This window comes from Schistocerca gregaria, chromosome 5 (assembly GCF_023897955.1).
Source record: "Schistocerca gregaria isolate iqSchGreg1 chromosome 5, iqSchGreg1.2, whole genome shotgun sequence".
NCBI lineage: Eukaryota > Metazoa > Arthropoda > Insecta > Orthoptera > Acrididae > Schistocerca > Schistocerca gregaria.
Genome location: NC_064924.1, coordinates 26,114,951 through 26,134,720, shown reverse-complemented (window position 1 = coordinate 26,134,720; position 19,770 = coordinate 26,114,951). Strand labels below are relative to the sequence as shown.

General features: G+C 37.6%; 1 protein-coding gene and 1 non-coding gene across 3 annotated transcripts in view; both read right to left on the bottom strand.

The window, feature by feature from the left end:
* The window catches only part of LOC126272266 (uncharacterized), a 379,755-nt gene that overhangs the window by 305,028 nt on the left and 54,957 nt on the right, over window positions 1-19,770 (bottom strand). For both annotated transcript variants that reach the window (XM_049975005.1, XM_049975006.1), the window contains exon 5: window positions 7,042-7,128. In XM_049975005.1, coding sequence (XP_049830962.1) covers window positions 7,042-7,128 — 87 coding nt within the window. The remainder of the gene's footprint in view (window positions 1-7,041; window positions 7,129-19,770) is intronic.
* Trnae-cuc (transfer RNA glutamic acid (anticodon CUC)) lies at window positions 13,154-13,226 on the bottom strand. The gene has a single exon. It is a non-coding gene; the product is annotated as a tRNA-Glu (tRNA).

Below are 19,770 nucleotides of genomic sequence, written 5' to 3'. Positions count from 1 at the left end.
AGTTTGACATTTTGATGATTATTAACACATTAAGAGTGTGTTCCTGAGGAGCCTATTCAAGATGAAGGCTACAAAATTTGACATTCCAATTTTGCATTCAGCATGAGTATTTTGAAAGCTACATAAAGTTCATTTAAATCTGACAGCCCTGGTCATTTCTGCCTTGCTTACTTTAACTCAATTTATAAAACCTCTATTGCTATCTCTGTGACCCAGTCACCTTCTCCTATTCTCATCATTTTCAAAAAACTGCCAGATCTTTTCAATTGTTTCTTCATTGGTAACTACTCTTTTCTTCTTTCCTAAAACTGGTACAATGCTGTGCTCCTTCAGTAATGTCTGGGGTAAATTTAACCAAAAGATCAGAAAAATTATTTTTTCTCTTGACTGTGAGTTGGGGAGCAAACTTAAAATTTTAACTTTTACTTCTTTAGGCGTCACTGAACATTTACTTTTGAATTTCTCAATTAAGTTCAAATATTCGGTGTCCGATGATTCTGGAGACAAGTTCTCTTCTTTGTTAGAAACACGGTTGGCATCTCCATAATTAAACCATGATTTTAAGTCTTTTGTAATTTTGTAGCTGCTTTTCTTTTTCCACTACTACACTCATTCTTTTTCAAAGCAGGAAATACTTCTAAATTAGAACAAGCGAGATCCAATCTGCTAATAGCTTCCTCATTAGAAATATAAATGTCATTAACAAGTTTACATGATTTTGGTTCTGGATTCACGGTAAATATTTTTGAACAGCAATTTTAGCACAGGGAGTTTCCAAGAATCACATTAAGTTTCACTCGCACTTAACAAGGACAAATGTTCAAATTTTATTTCCCTCAAACCTTTAATAACAAGCATTTTTTTCAAAAAGTGTGGCTGTACTTCAGAATATATTTTTTTCTCATGATACAAACTGACGATACAGAAGAATTTACTCGTAACGCAAACAAAGGTTGTCTAAATTCCTGAAAGTCATTAACATTTTTTAAGTTTTTTGAAACTGAACAAGAAACTGGTTTATGACTCTCACACTATCTATCCTATAGAGTACCATTCATCGATTTTATCACACTCCAATTACTCTTTCAAATTTATTTATTATTAAATTTTAAAACTGTTTTAGTTAACATCTTCAACTTTTTTAGACCTGTCTTCCTCAGTTGCGTGTAATATTACGGTATATTGATAATTTTTACTTATGGACTGTCCGACAGAAACTGAATAAAACACAATTTTAGTGCCATACGCGTTTCACCTTTTTTTTCTGCAAGGCATCATCAGTGGCCTGGAATATGTACATATGTTAGCTATTTAATTTACATTTTTGTCACTGTGCATATAGGTTATAAACAGTTCTGGTGGTTGGTATTTCCTATTAAGTAGTAATGTTTTGAACTGTACTTACAGGTTGGGTGGACAATTTCTTACATATTATGCTCCCATTGCATTTTTGGTGTTGTTCTTCTTATGAATGCCAAATTGTGGTTTTATTCCACATCCCATAGCACTATGAACTGAATGCTTCTATTGCCGGCTGTCAAATATTTTTGCCAAAGATCAAATGTTATTGCCAACTTCCAAGTGTAATTATTGAAGTATCTGTGACCTGTTCGTGTTTGCATTTGTGTGTGATTTGTTTGTTTGTGTGTGTTTTTTGGTGTGATATAATTTATTTTTATTTTTTTGTGCTGTGTCCGTGTGTGTGTGTGTGTGTGTGTGTGTGTGTGTGTGTGTGTGTGTGTGTGTGTGTGTGTCCAGATGATGTGGGGAAGAGTTTTTTTGTTTTATGTTAGCCTTTCCTTTATTAAAAAAAAGAAAAAATTTCTTGACATTACAATAAAAAAAGAAAATGGCAAACATACATTTAACATCTTTAGAAAACCAACAGACACAATAATACATTCCACATCCAACCACCCCCACAGCCAGAAACTTGCAGCACTAAGACACATGTTACATAGATTAAACAGAATACCACTCAGCAAGAAAAACTATGAACAAGAAGTGAGAACAATCATACAAATAGCTAGGAACAACAGGTATGACACACATATGGTACACAAGCTCAATCATAAAATAAAAACACAAATACAAAACAAACACAACATTTCCAGAATACAAAAGAACTCACAAGCTGAAAACTTACAAACACACACAATGATAACACCACACAGAAAAGAACCAGATGGTACACCATGACCTACACACACAAACTAACACATAGAGTTGCAAACATCCTAAAGAGACAGGGCTTCAAAATAGCATATAAGCCTGGACACACCCTCCAATCACACCTAAGCCAGCCAGCTACCAAGAGTTGACAAATTCCAACAATCAGTAATATATAAACTTCAATGCCAAAGTTGTGAAGCAGTATACATCGGCATGACAAGCAGGAATTTTGAAACAAGATACAAAGAACATATCAGATGTGGGAAGTATGAAACACACCACTCCATATTTTGCAGAGCATTTAAATCACTATAACCTTCATCCTACAAACACAGAAAAAGAAATGAAAATAATGAGAATAAGCAACCATGACAAACATCTTACACCAACACAAGAAAACTTCCACATCCAGAAAGCCATAGCAGAAAACAAACATAAATGAACAAACTCACATCTGCACAGGCTCCCTACTACACTTAATAATGGAAATGATAACATAAAAACAAAAACAAACAAAAACTCTTGTCCACACCATCCAGACACACACACACACACACACACACACACACACACACACACACACACACAGGGACACAGCACAAAAAAAATAAACATTATATCACACCAAAAAACACACACACAAACAAACGCACACACAAATGCATACACGAACAGATCACAGATATTTCAATAATTACACTTGAAAGTTGGCAATAATATTTGATCTTTGGCAAAAACATTTGACAGTCAGCAATAGAAGCCAAAACATTGCACTGAAACAAGCATTCAGATCATAGTGCTGTGGAATGTGGAATAAAACTGCAATTTGGCACTCATAAGAAGAACAACACCAAAAATGCAACGGAAGCGTAATATGTAAGAAATTGTCCACCCAACCTGTAGTACAGTTCGAAACATTACTACTTAATAGGAAATACCAACCACCAGAACTGTTTATAACCTATATGCACAGTGACAAAAATGTAAATTAAATAGCTAATATATGTACATATTCCAGGCCACTGATGATGCCTTGCAGAAAATAAAGGCACTAAAATTGTGTTTTATTCAGTTTCTGTCAGATGGTCCATAAGTAAACATTACCAATATAACGTTGTTTTGTTGAAAATCACACAGCAAAAGCACGAAAAATATTCTGCACTCTCAGTGAAGTACGTGAATCCACACTAACAGAGGCTTCTGAACAGACTGACTCCAACAGTGCCACAACCTGCACATTTAGGGGGGGTACACTGTTGTCCTAAGGACTAAACTCATGCGCAAAACTGCAGCCTCCTCAACAACAGAGAAATTTTACATGTTTCTCTTTTTATTTTTTCCATTTTTAACTTGCAATAATGTCCTACTTAATTGAGAATAAAGCAAGATGTAAATGGTCAATTTTTTAACATAGAACTAAAGAAAAACCACCATTTTATTATCAAAATAAGCAATACTAACTAAATATTGGGTAGTAGTATTAACTAAATATAGGTTACAACTAAATTTTATTACAGTGAAACAATAAACCATTTATACAGGCAACAACCATACCATCAATTGTAGTGTAATTACTTCCTCATTTCCAAAAATTCGTATCTTTGTTCACAGTCAAATATCGATGTTCAAACTTTTACAGTACTTTGCCATCATATAGTCATACAAAATGTGTAAAAATCAAATTTTTATATTCAGTCCCACAAGAGATAACTGGCCCCAAACGTTACAAATGAAAAAAAAAGAAAATCAAAATTTTTCAAGTACTTGCTCTATATAATGCTAGCATTTTATATCTAAATAGAGAAAAAATGCATTCTGATAAATCACTCCTTGGTTAATTTTTGGCTCTACAAAAGGGATTTTCTAAATTTTCAGTACCAAATTTTGGAGGTCATTTTGACAGGTTATTTTTGAATTTAGGGTATTTTAGGAAATTAACAATGTTACAGTGGAGTAGTTTATAAAAACAGTCATGTTAACTGCAATGTTGTAACTTAACTCAGTGCAGAGATATTCTAATTAATGGTAACATCTCCAAATTGAAAAACTGCCATGTGGTTACAAATAAATATAGCCACCTTTCAGTAAGGGTGCAAGATAAGTATTATTAAAAAGTGTTTTGAACTTATCAGTTATAGGGCAATCACATATAAAAAATCAAAATATTTAAAAATGCTCAAGCAACCCTCATTGGATCATTTCATATGGATTGACCCAAGAACAAAAAACAAGAATGAAATTATTTCATTCACACGTTGTCACTGTGCTGGAAATACGGGCAATGCCAAAATCAGATCATTTGCGCTGTAAAACTATACCCCATTTTAGAGAGAAAGGGGTAGAAAAAATCATGCCAGATTATTACTGTAAGAGGAGAGGAATCGCACTGTAGTAATCAATATTTATGGCAAGTTTATATTCTTAAATGGGAGTAGAAGCAAGAGTGAATGTGTGTAGCTCCACATTTCATAGCAAACATAAATACAGGCTTCTGTTGACAAATGGACAAAAAAATCCCCACACAATTATTTGATTTTAGGAAACAGTATGAACATAAGATTAGTTTAAGCATTGTTTACTGTATCTTTATACTTACGTACTCTGCTGCCTATAATTATTGTCTACCACTGCATCACACTATGTTTCTGAAACCTGGTAACCTTGTAAGAGTCCTTAGAAACATAAAACATGAGAAATGCATTGCCAACTTTCTTTTGCCGTGCACACTCCCATTTGTAAAACACGACACGTACTTGCTAGATGCCTCAATCAACCACTCAGTTCATGCGCCACACAGTTGCTACTATTGCAGTGGACGATGGCGGTGGGGAGTGGAGGGAGGGGGGGGGGGGGGGGGGGGAGGGATGCTGTGTCAAACAAGGTACAAAGCTGAGAGCCGATTACTGTCAGATACATATCACACACACTGTGGATGGTGACCAAACTGAGGATTTCTCATCAGGTCAGATGCAGTACATTATCTCAGATGAAGAGACACATACAGAAGGCTTGTACCAGGAAGCCAGTTGAAGCTGTTGCTGCTCACATTGCATTTTAAATACCTGACAGATGACATGAGTTTTTGTAGTTGATGTGGTTATCTACAATGAAGTACTATTTACCACATCATCTGAAAACAAAGTTTCACAAAATCCAGGGAGATTTTGACAATGGTTGCAAAGATTATCATATGGCTTTAAATGTTCAGAACGGTATAATTACGCATTTCACATAAAGGAGAACAGTAGTATCCCATAATTACAATACTGATGACTTACAACAGGAATCAGTTAATTCTACATCTACATGAATACTCAGCAAATCACACAAGTGCTTGGTAGAGGGTTCATCAAACCAATTTCACAATTCTCTATTATTCCAATCTCGTACAGCATGCAGTAAAAACGAACACATATATCTTGCCGTAAGAACTCTGATATCCCTTATTTTATTGTGGTGATCATTTCTCCCTATGTAGGTCAGTGTCAACAAAATATTTTTGCATTTGGAGGAGAAAGTTGGTGATTGGAATTTCGTGAGAAAAACATCTTTCTTTTAATGATTTCCAGCCCAAATCCTGTATCATTTCAGTGACACACTCTCCCATATTTCACAATAATACAAAATGTGCTGCCAGTCCTGTCTAGTAAATATCCCACACCGTGCACCAGTATTCTGAAAGAGGACGGACAAGCATAGTGTAGGCAGTCTCAGTAGATCTGCTAATAATAAACAGTCTTTGGTTAGCCTTCCCCACAACATTTTTTGTGTGTTCCTTCCAATTTAAGTTGTTTGTAATTGTAATTCCTAGGTATTTAGTTGAATTTATGGCCTTATATTTGACTGCTTTATCATGTAATTGGTACAATTACCTGCATGTTACCATTTGTAGGCATACAAAATGAAACATCTGTACAGGCTCAGTTGTAGATGAGCCAGGTGGCGGATTGATTCATTGGCAGAGTACTAGAGAAACGCAGTCAGTGTGTAAAGGAGGCAACTTACAAATCACTTATTTGCTCCATTTTAGAATACTGTTCGAGTGTGTGGGACCTGCACCAAACGGGAGGATGACGGGCACCAGGAACAGTCACAGTTGGGAGAGCATCACAGAAAAGCTGAAAAATCTGAATAGGCAGGCACTTCACAATAGACTGATTATCCATCAAATGTGTTCTTACAGAGTTTCACGAGACAACACCAAGTGAAGAATCTACTAATATACTTCAGCCCTCTATGTATTACTTCCACAGGATACACAAAGATGAGACAGGACTAATCTTAGTAAATACCGAAAAGTTTTTAAGCAGCTGATCTTGCTACGACAGGACAATTGTAACTGGAATCGGTAAATACCTCAGCGTAACTGTTTGTGGGGATACAAAATGAAATGGTCACATAGGCTCATTGGCAGCACGAAAGGGGCACAAGTTTGTTTGCCCAAGGGATAGCATCACAGATATAATGGAAAATGAAGGATGAGACACCGATTATGTCTCTAAAACCTATTTACAAAGTTTTGAGGACTAGCATTAATGGCAGCTGTATGAACGTACTGCAGCCCAACACGTGTTACTCCTGTTCGGACAGTGAAGATGAGATTAGATTAACTGCTATGTGCAAACAGGCATTTATGTAGTCAGTCCTTCCGCACTTTGTACTCAAAACAGAATGGGGAAAAAATATAATATTCAGTCAGTACCCCCTGGCGTGCATTTCACGTCGGTTTCGAGAGAGCAGCTGTAGGGCAAGATGTACACATCGGTTCCCTCCCCGAGTGAGCAGAGGTCTGGCATTCGGCCTGCTGTGTAATGAAATGCAGGACTGCAGACAGTATTTGTGACAGAAGTAGGAATACCCCAGCCTTACCTCAGACGGGCACTCCTCGACAATCCCACTGTCCGAGTCCCGGCCCCACTCCTCTGCCTCATACTTCACTGCTGTGTTTGGCGCAAACTGAAAAAAAAAAAAAAAGTAAAATTCACTCCAGAAAAATTATAAAACTATGACAACACTGCTGGCTGCTACTTACATTTAGGAGGCATCATTCTTACATGGTGTGCTGAAAATTGCAGTTAAAAGCGCTGTTGGGTGATATCTGCTTTTTTTTTACTTTTTTTACATATTTATCAAAAGTTGAAGAGGCTATTGTAGCAGCCATTGAGTTAACAGGGTTCAACCAACTACAGATTGTGGCATACATTGGAACAAATGATGCCTGTCGTCTGGCTTTCAAGGTCATTCTCGGGTCACTGCAGTGACTGACAGGGAAGGTTGAGAAGACCAGCCTTGCACATGGAGTTTCAAAGAAATTCACAATTCACAATATTGTCTCCAGATTTGACTGTGGCCCTTCAGTTCTGATTTGAGTGGAAGGACTGAACCACAGACTTCGAATGTTGTACGACAAGTCAGGTTGCCGCCACTTCCTGGACTTCCTTCATAAAGCTGAGAATTGTAGGGTCCCGTTAAATAGGTCACGTGCACACTACACATCGGAGGCTGCTACTCTGGTACCTGAGTGTGTGTGGAGTGCACACAAGGGTTCTTAGATTAGGCAACTCTCCATCCAACCCAGATAACACAGCTGTGGGAAATCCAGAAGTATCAGTGTAAGACCGAAAGAAATGACTCCCACAGGTGAGTTTTACAATCCTAATGGTAAGTCACCATAGAAAGCATTCACAAGACAGTACCAGAATTTGAAGTGGTCGTAAAAAGCAGTGAAGCTCCCATTATACTAGGTACAGAAAGCCGACAAACCTGAAATTGATAGTATTGAGATTTGTGCAGAAAATTTAAACGTATATTGAAAGGATAGGCAAATGGGAAATAGAGGTGCTGCATTTGTCACAGCAGACAAGTAACTCAAATGGAACGAGACAGAAACTGAAGCTGCATGTGAAATTGCTTGGGCAGGGGTGGGCATAAAATGATAAAATGGTTCAAATGGCTATGAGCACTATGGGACTCAACTGCTGTGGTCATCAGTCCCCTAGAACTTAGAACTACTTAAGCCTAACTAACCTAAGAACATCACACACATTAATGCCTGAGGCAAGGTTCAAACCTGCGACCGTAGCAGTTGCACGGTTCCGGACTGCACGCCTAGAACCGCGAGACCACCGCGGCCGGCCATAAAATGATAATTAGATCATTCTATTGCCCACGAGACATGTCTCATGAAGTAATGGAGAAAACATCAGTTCACACTTGTAGCTAAGTTACCCAATAATACTGTAATCATCGGTGGATCCCTTAATCATCCAACAATTAATTGGGAAAATTACAGTTTAATTAGTGGTAAATGCAATAAGACATCCTGCGAAACTTTACAAAATGCCTTCTCTGAAAGCTACTTAGAATAGATGGTAAGGAACCTCACTCATGATGGAAATATATTGGATCTAATGGCAACAAATAGACCTGACCTCTTTGAGGATGTCCACATCAACACTGGTATCAGTGACCATGACACAGTTGTGGCTAAGCTGATTACCAAAGTGCAAAGGACAATTAAAACAAGCAGAAAGATATATATGTTCTGTAAAATAGTTAAAAAGTCAATAGTGTCATATCTCAATCAGAAATTTCAAAACTTTCAGCACAGGGCAGGAGCATGTAGAGGAAACCTGGATCAAGTTTAAAAGAACAGCAGACAGTGCACTGAATAGATATCTACCCAGAAGAACAGTTCACAGCACTAAGCAACAATTAATTTGCTACTGGGTGAAAATAACACAAGTGTTATGTACGAGAGAGCGCTGATTTTGATTTTGCAGTCAGAGATGTTGTAGGACGTGTGGATTTAAAGTGATAGGTGAAAGCCTGTACACAGATTAATATGCAGCTGCATCAACGAGCCGTGTTTGATATACAATTGTGTGAATGTGTATTCTCCAGAGTCCTCTGATTTATGCATCTGTGGAAAGACAAGTGTGCAGTGCTACTAACAAATAGGCAGACTCTGACAAGTTCTAATTAGTCCGTGACAAGTTGTAACTTGTCCGCGAGCTACAGCATGCAGGCAGGTTCCAATATTTTATAAAATTAGTCCCTGTGCAGTTTCTCCTGTTCGTCCATCAGTCTGATTTGGAGGTGACTAGAGAGTAGTTTGTGCTAGTGTGGTTCTCTGTTTTGTTAATCTACAGTCACAGTAACATGCATTTAAGTGATTTTGTATAAGAGAATTTGGTAACTCATGATTTAGTAAATGAAAGGTGAATAGGTTCAGTTGTGTTAATTGTCTGGACTGCTTTTGCTACATCTGCAGCACGTTTATGTGAAATCTGAGATCAAACAAAATCCAAGACTCCTCATCTCTGTTGCAATGTCTACTACTCCTGCTTAACCCAGTCGTTAAATGGTAAGTGAAATCGAATGCCTTTTACTTTTCCCACAATTTGGTCGGAGCAGAAAGATCACCACTCAGATTAATATTTCTGTCTGACCACCATATCTGGGTACAGCAGGAAGAACAAGTCAAAAATCGTGTACACAGATTGTCAGTCTGCTCTAAAGCCTGTGGCGAATGGAACAGATTACCCAGTACCAATTCCTCCTCCATTCGATGCAAGGAAAATCGAAGAAAGTGATACTGAAGGTAATGACAGTGATGCCAGAGCTACGCAACTGTTGGGTTCCAGACTAAAGGAGTGAAGAGATGTACAGTTACGAATTCTCGAGACTGTCACATGAAATTCACAGCATGTCAAACATGGTGTTGTGATGTGACGTGACATGACAGGACTCGTACAGGAACTAGATAACAAATACGTGGTGGAGGACTGGACACTTGTGGTGACTCTAGCTTGAGCAGTCTCAAAGCTGCACTACTACACAATGTAAACCACAAACCATCAATTCCTGTCACTCGCGCCATGGGAATGAATGAAGCCTATGAAACAGTTAACACTCTCTTGATGCTGGTAAAGTACTCTGAGCATAACTGGAAGACTTGTGGTGATTTGAAGGTTGTAGCCCTTCTGTCAAGAAGGCAGACTGGGTATACAAAGCTCACTTGCTTTCATTGTCTGTCGAACAGTCACGATGACAAGAATCATTACATAGTGAAAAATGGAGCACCCAGAAATTTACCAGTAGTCAGATGGCACATTGTTCAACGTGTGCATCTTGTGGATATTAGTAAGATTTACCTTCCTGCACTCCATATCAAACTGGGTTTTGTGAAACAGTTTGTTGCAGCGACGGATAAAACAAATCATGATTCTCATTACCTAAAAGGCAAGTTTGGAAAGATTTATTTATATATTTATTTATTCTTTGCCCATGGACTCCAGCTGAGAATATTGGGTGTGTCATACAATAGGCTATTAACTTCAAACTTGGTTTGGTTATATATAAATAAACAAATAATTAAACAGAAATAGTCTATAAGCATACAAAGGTATTACATGTTTCACATTATATACACACACAAATTCAAACAACATACAGAAATGATAGTTTTTAAACGACATTTCAGTAATGATATAACATATTTAAACACCATCTTAGTATTCACTCAAACTGTATATACATTTCTCTGTGAGATATAGTTTCAAATGATTTTTAAAACATTTTAGGTCTGTTTCTTTTTTAACGCTTTTGCCTGCTTCTTCAGGGGCAGTCATAGACAGTTTTAGATTTCTGTTTATCATTTCCTCTTGTACCGTGTTTGTGTACATCTTTATTTAGGAGGTGTTTATCACTTGACCTTGCCGCCATTATTCTTTGGTATATGTACAGTGAATTACTGTCATACTATTATAGAGTACAAAAGCTAGCCTACAGGTCTGTCTTGGTGGTATTTTTGCTATGCATCTCACTGCCCTTTTCTGAATTGTGAATATTCTTTTTAAGTAGCCAGCTTGTGCACTTCCTCATATATGAACTGAATAAGACAAATGGGGGAAGACAAGTCCATAATACAATGATCTGAGGACTTTATCATCCACAGTCTTTGCTGTTTTATGCACGATGAAGATCTGTTTGTTTATCTTTTTACACAGTGCACCTATGTGCTCCCCCCCATGCCAAATGTTTGTCTATTATAGTTCCTAGAAAGTTTGTGCAGGTTACTTCTTTAATAGTCTTTCCATTTATATTATAATTTTCACTATGCTTGGTCTGAAATACTATGTTCATTGTTTTAGACTGATTCATAAACAGGTTGTTTTGTGTTAAATATTTATTTGCATTTTCGATATTCAGGAGTGCTTCCTTCTCAAGCTGATCCTTTGTGTCAGCTGTGCAAATGATTGTTGTGTCATCAGCATACATTATAAGTTTCTGATTTATATAGCTAGGGAAGTAATTTACGTAGATTATAAATAGTTTCTGATAAATAGTTTCTGATCTGTAGTTTGCTATATTTCCCCCACTAGTATGTCTGATTTGTGTGCATTGTTTCCTATTTGTAATATATGTCATAGCATTTTCTTCTAATTCCATACTGACATAATTTCATCATTAATTTTGAGTTGTTCACGCAATCTAATGCCTTAGATAGGTCCATAAAAATCCCACAAGTCTTTTGTTGCCTGTCAAGTAAATTAAGAATGTGCTCAATTATATCTGTCAATGCCGTTTTTATTGACTTCCCTTTTCTGAAACCATGTTGTGATGAATGCACTATACTGTACTTTGTTATAAAACTTACAATTCTATTATTTATTATCATTTCATAGATTTTAGCAAATGTTGAGATCAATGATACTGGCCTGTAATTTCCTGATTCATCCCTGTTCCCTTTCTTAAATATTGGCTTCACTTTACTTACTTTCAGTGAATCTGCAAGTATACCTTCTTCTATCGCAGCATTCAGCATGTGTGTCATTGGTTTTAATATACATTCTCTGCATTCCTTTATGAGATGTGACGTGACACCATCCAAGCCAGATGAATGTTTAATTTTAAGTTGTTTTATTAGGTTTGACACTTCTGTATCTGTTGTAGGTATGAAAACCATAATATGATTTGAATGTGGGGGGGTTTAACAATTTACTTACTGCATTTGTTTTATTTTGTCTTATTAATTTGTCTGCTACAGTAATATAATATCTGTTAAAAGTATTGGCTATTTCTAGAGGGTTTGCGTTGCTTTTCCCACTCATCAGTGGACAGATGTCCTCTGACCGATTTGTTAGTTTTCCTCTCTCTTCATTAATGAAAGACCATAAACCTTTTGAGTAGTTCTTTCCCTTATCTATAGACATCCTGATGAATGATGCTTTAGTTTCTCTGATAAAACTACAGTACTTTTTCTTTTTTATTTTATACAGTGTGTTGTAGGCCTATGTATTTTTTTGTTTGGAGAGGTCATAATACACTCTCAGATTATTTCAGGCATGGATTACTTCTCCAGTCACCCAGTTTGTTGTTGTTGTTGTTGCTGCCTTTTGACAAGCCTTTTACTAACAGGACATGTAACATCATACTAATAATTGAATAAAGAAAAAAACTGGTTCCATTTGGTGTTTGCATCTTTAGCTGCATATATCGTTTCCCAGTTTTCTGCCTCTAACATCTTTTTCAGCAGATTTATGTAATGTGGGTGGTTCTGTCTTCTCATCTCCCGTATCTTCTGCACTGAATCACTAGTCTTTGTATTTATGTTTATCATGATTGCAAAATGGTCTGCTGATGAGGAGTTTATTACCTGTGTGTCACAACAGCATGTAGGAATATTTGTTATTACATGATCAATTATAGTATCAGTATGCTTTGGATTATCTATTTTTATTTTTAGATTGTATATGCTCAATAAGTCCAGTAGGGTCGTAGTAGTAGTAGTAGTAGTAGTAGTAGTAGTAGTGGTGGTTAGTGTTTAACGTCCCGTCGACAACGAGGTCATTAGAGACGGAGCGCAAGCTCGGGTTAGGGAAGGATTGGGATGGAAATCGGCCGTGCCCTTTCAAAGGAACCATCCCGGCATTTGCCTGAAACGATTTAGGGAAATCACGGAAAACTTAAATCAGGATGGCCGGAGACGGGATTGAACCGTCGTCCTCCCGAATGAGAGTCCAGTGTGCTAACCACTGCACCACCTCGCTCGGTAGGGTCTTAGTATTGACTGTATTTTTACTTGTGTCTATGTTCAGATCTCCTATAATGATCAAATGAGCATATTTTTTTGAGAGGTGTTGGATTATATCTTCCAGCTGTTCAAAGAAGGTTTTAATTACACCATTTGGTGATCGATACAAACCTAATACACAACATAAATTCCCAGCAATTTTAGTTTCCAGTGTTGTAGATGTATTTTCTATCACATATGCAGACAGGCAGACGCGTGGTGTTGCATCTTCCGGACTCGAAATTCTTCTACATGGTTGTCCTCAAAGAGTTGATTTTTAAATGAGTCAAGCCCTCTATGATTTAAGAAATTCATTTACGCATATAGTTCATATTGCGGAAAAGGAAAATTACTTTGAAAGTAACGCTTTTCAAACCACCACTCACAATACTTTCCCGCGAGGTGTTAGAAATAGGTTCATTTCAGCAGTTGCCGGAGGGTGCCAGGTAACAGGCGTCACTGCGATTGTGCAGCTATGACAATGCAGGAAGCCCGTATGTTCATTCGTGTAAAATCTTAAAAGATCAGAGGACACTTCAAGAGCAATGGAATTTCATGAACCATACTAAAATGCATAATTCGGCTTGAAGTCCACATTCGTATGTCCAGATTTGGATGTAAATTCGTTTGTTAGCTCCCGGCCACAGAAATCCTTTTTGTTTTCATTTAATGTGAGAGCAGTAAACGAAGAGGAAACAGCAAAATCACTAAATGTAAACACGGGTCACGTGGAGACTTCCCATCTCCCCACTACAACTCAGACTGTTCTGGCCATCAGGCCAGGATTAACAATGTTTCCGAACCGGGGCAATACTAGATAGTGGCACCCAGCCACACATCTGTAGCCAGAAGCAGAAGAAGGTACTACTGATACATGACTCAACTGTGCATGCACAAAGAGTCTGCCCGGTTAGGAAGCACTGTCTAGTCTTCCTAAAGCCTTCGATACCCTTTGCTGTCGCCAGACGCTTGTATGAGCACTGTGTGTTGTTGTTGTATATGGCGCAATTCCTTTGGAACTTAAGTTCTATTTTCTTTTTTTCTTCTCTTGTTCATGTTTCGTTGCTGCAGTATTATTCTACAGAAGTGGGATACAGTAATATCCTTTGTTAGAGTATTGGTTCTTACCAATAAAAATCACAAAAATTTAAATGAAAACTAAAACACTGAAAAATTACCAGAATTCTAAAAAATCCCCGGGTTGTTCCTGGTTTTCTCGTGGATGAAAAAATTCCCGGGTCTCCCGGTTGTCCCAGGTCGTATACACACTGAATTAAATAACAGTGATAATATGATACATAATTTGATACTTAATACAGAAATTTTTTCCCCTTTTATGAGATGTAATACAGATGGGAGGGTTTGTATCGATTTTCAAAGGGGTGGGTAGTGTAGGTACAAGCATGACTAACACTAAACACACATCGCACCTTTCTAATGACCCTTGCAAACAAGTGTAACTAATTCTTCACCATTTGCCATTCCATAGGGGTTGCTATGATTGTTTTTTTTTTTTTTTTTTTGGGGGGGGGGGGGGGGGGGGACCTCAAGGGTGAAGGTGAGAATGTCTGTTCTGTAGGAGATGATTAACACCATACCGGCTTCTCACTCAAGTACCAGCGAGGTAGGGATCCTGGGGAAGGGGGGTGGGAAGGGTTTCTTGTCTTTGGGGCTACCTTCTTCCACTTCTTTGATCTTAGCAACCATTTTTTCTACTTTTTCCTTTCTTATTTCCCATTTTAGTACCTATCTATCTTTCCTTCTATCCATATTCAACTATTTCTATTGCAGAAGCCCTTCCTAATTTCCGCAGTTTCCAATAATCTAGGCTACATAAACACACTTACGCATACACACGAAGAAATACGAGTACACAAACAATGAAGTTAAACATCAAAAAGGGGAGAACCACCAAACGTTGTAGGGGGAAAGGAATGTGTACATTGGGAAAGGATACACACATTGTCATTTACTGTGACGTTTCTACATCGCACACATGGTTATATAGGAACACATCAGTTATGTGGACAACGGTGATTCAATATCACATATGTGCATGAGTGCAGAAGAACTATGATAATTTCAAGAGTAAGACTAGAATGATTCCACATCAAATATGTATAAGAAGGATGTGCGAGTAAGGACAGAGGACAGAAGCCGGAGAGGAAAGCATCAAAGAAGGTTAGTCGAACAAGTATTCTGACAACTGGTAGGAGAGTTTAAGTAAAATATATTGAATGATGCATGTAGGCATGGCATACGCTGGAAGTGTAGAAGTTGATGAGTAAATCAGGACTCTAGGGTATGAAATGAAGTATTAAAAAGCAAGTGTGAAGTAGACATGGGCACCAAGAAGGGGACTGACCTGTACCATAGGAAAATAGGAATTAAAATGGGCTTACCTACTGAAATGGAAGGAGAAAGTGCACTCGTAGGGTCAACCCATATGTATCTATAAAATTTCGTTTAGTTGTTCGTTGCTCTCTCCAGCAATTTAACTATACCTTACCTCTTCATTATTTAACTCACATTTCCAGAAAGTAGCGTAAAGTTTAAGTTGCTGTTTCAGAAACTTTGCACTGTTGCGTATAGGCCAAATTTGGGGACCCATATTTTCGTGTTTATTTGTAATTTAACCGACTTATTCTTAATAAACTATTATGTTCATCATGAGTGAAAAGTGCTTGACTTGCCATAGAACTGTTAGGTCGGGGCTTTGGTGTGATGGGTGCTGTAGTTTTTTCCATGTGGGTGACTGTAGTGGCTTGGGAATAGGGGAAGTAAATGAGATTCATCAATGGTTTTAGTAGAGATAGGAAGATTTTATAACAAGACGGGAAAATTTACACTCTTCAGGCTAAGGTAGACAAGGCCAGGGGAGATCTTAGCGGGTTAAAGAGGGAGAAGGGTAAAGAGAGGTGGGAAGTGTCAACAGGCACAAGGAGCAACAGGCCTAGAACTTTATCTGACAGCTTCGTGGTGAATGTGGAAAACAGATTTGACCTGTTGCTTCAGTTAGAAGCTGATGAGGCTCAAGCAGTTGCAGGTGTCGACAGAGCACAACAAACTTTCAGCAGAAAATTGAAAAGTAAGAATGTAGGGAAATCAGTAAAGAGAAAGAAAGTAGTGTTGTTAGGTAGTTCCCATGGAAGAGGTGTTGGACAACTTTTGCAGGATGAACTAGGGCCAGAATCCCCGGTCACCAATTTTTTTAAACCTAGTGCTGGTCCGGAGCAGGTGGCGAAGGATTTAGGATCACTTTGCAAAGATTTCACCAAGGAAGACACCGTGGTTATAGTGGGTGAGGCAGACAATAGTATTGACAGTGATCCTGGGTACAGTATAGAGTGTGACCTGGCAAAGATTGCATCAGCATCGAAGCATACTGGTGTTAAGTTTGTATCTATTCTTGGGCGCCATGACCGACCTCGTTTGAACTTTCCTGTCAAGAGAGTTAATTTGGAGTTGGAATGTCTGCTTATGTCGGGTGCAGGGTCACATGGTGTGGTTCCTGTTGATTCAGTCAATAGGTGGGGTTATACTAGGCATGGCCTTCACCTCAACAGGAAAGGGAAGGGAAGGGAAGGGTAAACTGGCTGGGAAAATAGCAGGAAAGTTAAAGGGGGGAGGCACTGTCATGAGTGATAAAATACCAGTGGTTATAGGGTTCAGAAATGACCCTTTTTTTAGGGTAGGGAGGACAGAAAGAAACCAAATTTTAAGAGAGGTTAGGACTGAAACAAATCTTCAGTTTGGGAAAGAAACCAAAAATCGTAATTCTAGCTTATTACATTAGCCTAAACAGCTATTGGTTAAGAATTTTCAACAGTCAGCAGATATTTCAACTCTACCCAGCTTTAACTCAGTCAATGTGAAATGTCAGCTATCTTTATTGCATCAAAATATTCGAGGACTGAGAAAAAAAATTAATGAGTTAATTATCTGTGTAGATGAATCAGAGTCCTCAAACCCAGCTGACATAATCAGCCTCTCTGAACATCACGTGACCACTCGTATAGAACTTTTAAGTGTTACAGGGTTCAGGTTAGCATCTCACTTTTGTAGAGCAGAAATGGAGAAAGGAGGAGTTGCCACAGTCATCAGGAAGTGTCATAAATTTAAGAACATAGAATTCATAAATTTTTCCTAGAACAGCATATGGAAGCATGTACAATAGAAGTAGAATTTCACAAAAAAACCTTCATAATATTAAGTGTATATCGAGCACCTGCGCGTAACTTTAATCTGTCCCTAAACCACCTTGAAGCTGTACTGTCCCATTTAACAACCAAAAACAAAGAAATAGTGGTTGCTGGTGATTTGAATGTAGATTTCCTTAAAGACTCTCCCGATAAGAACTAACTTGAGTTAGTGACACTATCATTCAACTTAATTCCCACTGTAAAGTTCCCAACTGGGCTGGACAATTGCTCACAAACAGCCATTGATAATATCTTTATAGAAAAGCCCAATGAACAAAATTATATTACAAAACCAATAGTCAATGGCCTCTCAGACCATGACATGCAGTTCCTTCTGTTAAATGTTAATACTGAACAGGATATAAAATTTGTTAAATCTGAGCTCAAGAGGGTAATGAATAAGCCAAAAATTGATTATTTTAGGACACTCCTCAGTGACATTCACTGGACTGATGTTTACAGTGCTCGTGGCATGAATGAAAAATACAATACTTTTGCTAATAAAGTACTTACCTTATTTGTACACTTTTCCCCCCAAAACTAACCAAGGTTAGAGCAAAGTCTACAAAGAAGCCATGGATTACTTAAGGAATAGGGGTATCTTGTAAAACAAAAAGAAAACTGTATCTGTAAATCCAAAACAGTTCTTATGTTGATGCTATAGCACATTACAAGAAATATTGCAAAATGTTTAAGACTGTAATACGGGCATTGAAGCAAATATATTACAAGGAAAAGACAGTCATATCAGGTAACACAATAAAGACAATATGGGATATAGTGAAGGGGGAGACCGGTAGAACCAGGCATGAAGAGGGACAAACAGCATTAAGAGTAAATGATACATTGGTGACAGGTGTAGAGTATTGCAGAACTTTTTAACAAACATTTTATAACTGTTACTGAAGAGACACGGTTGTCAGGTTCTGTAGATGCTGCTAACGAATACCTCAGACCAGACATTTCAAATAACTTCCATATTATGAATCTGACCTTCACTACCAGAGCAGAAATAATGTCCATTAGAAAATCTTTAAAATCAAAAACATCTAGTGGGTATGATGAAATATCAACAAAGATAATTAAAGAATGTGATTCTGAGTAAGTAACATATTATGCTATCTTTGTAACCAGTCATTTATCACTGGAATATTTCCTGAATGGTTGGAATATGTTGAAGTTAAGCCGCTGTTTAAGAAGGGAGATAAAGAAATTGCATCAAATTTATGTCCAATTTCACTTTTGCTAGCATTCTCAATAATTTTCGAAACAGTAATGTACAATTGGCTTTATAACCATCTTATCTCAAATAACATACTGTCAAAGTCGCAGTTCAAATTTCTACAGGGTTCTGATATTGAGAAGGCTATCTACACTTACAGTGAAACTTTCTTAATTCATTAGACAAAAAATTGCAGCCAACTGGTATATTTTGTGATCTGTCAAAGGCATTTGACTGTGTAAATCACAATATCCTTTTAAGTAAATTAGAATATCATGATGTAACAGGAAATGCTGCAAAATGGTTCAAATCTTATATCTCTGGCAGGAAACAAAGGGTGTTATTAGGAAAGAGACATGTATTAAGCTATCAGGCATCATCGAACTGGGAACCAATTACATGTGTGGTCCCAAAATGTTCCATTTTAGGGCCCTTACTTTTTCTTGTGTATATCAATAACCTTTCATCGGTAACATTACCAGATGCAAAGTTCGTTTTGTTTGCTGATGATACAAACATTGCAATAAATAGCAAATCAAGTGTAGTCTTACAAAGATCAACTAATAAAATATTTGTGAACATTAATCACTGGTTCCCAACCAATTCTTTGTCACTTAACTTTGAAAAAACACACTACATGCAGTTCAGAACTTGTAAGGGGTGTCCCACAAGTATATGCCAAACATACGATGACAAGCAGACAGAAGAAGTAGACAGTGTTAAATTATTGGGATTACAGCTTGATAATAAATTCAACTGGGAGGAGCACACCACAGAACTGCTGAAGCGTCTTAACAAATCTCTATTTGCATCGCGAATTGTGTCAGACATAGGGGATATAAAAATGGAAAAGCTGGCATACTATGCTTGTTTTCATTCCATAATGTCATATGAGATTATTTTTTGGGGTAATTCATCAAACCAAGCTCAAGTTTTCCAGGCACAAAAACGTGCGTAAGAGTTATATGTGGTGTGAACTCAAGAACATCCTGCAGAAGCCTGTTTAGGGAACTACAGATACTAACTACTGCTTCCCAATATATTTAATCCTTGATGAAATTTGTCATAAAAAATACATCACTTTTTCAAACCAACAG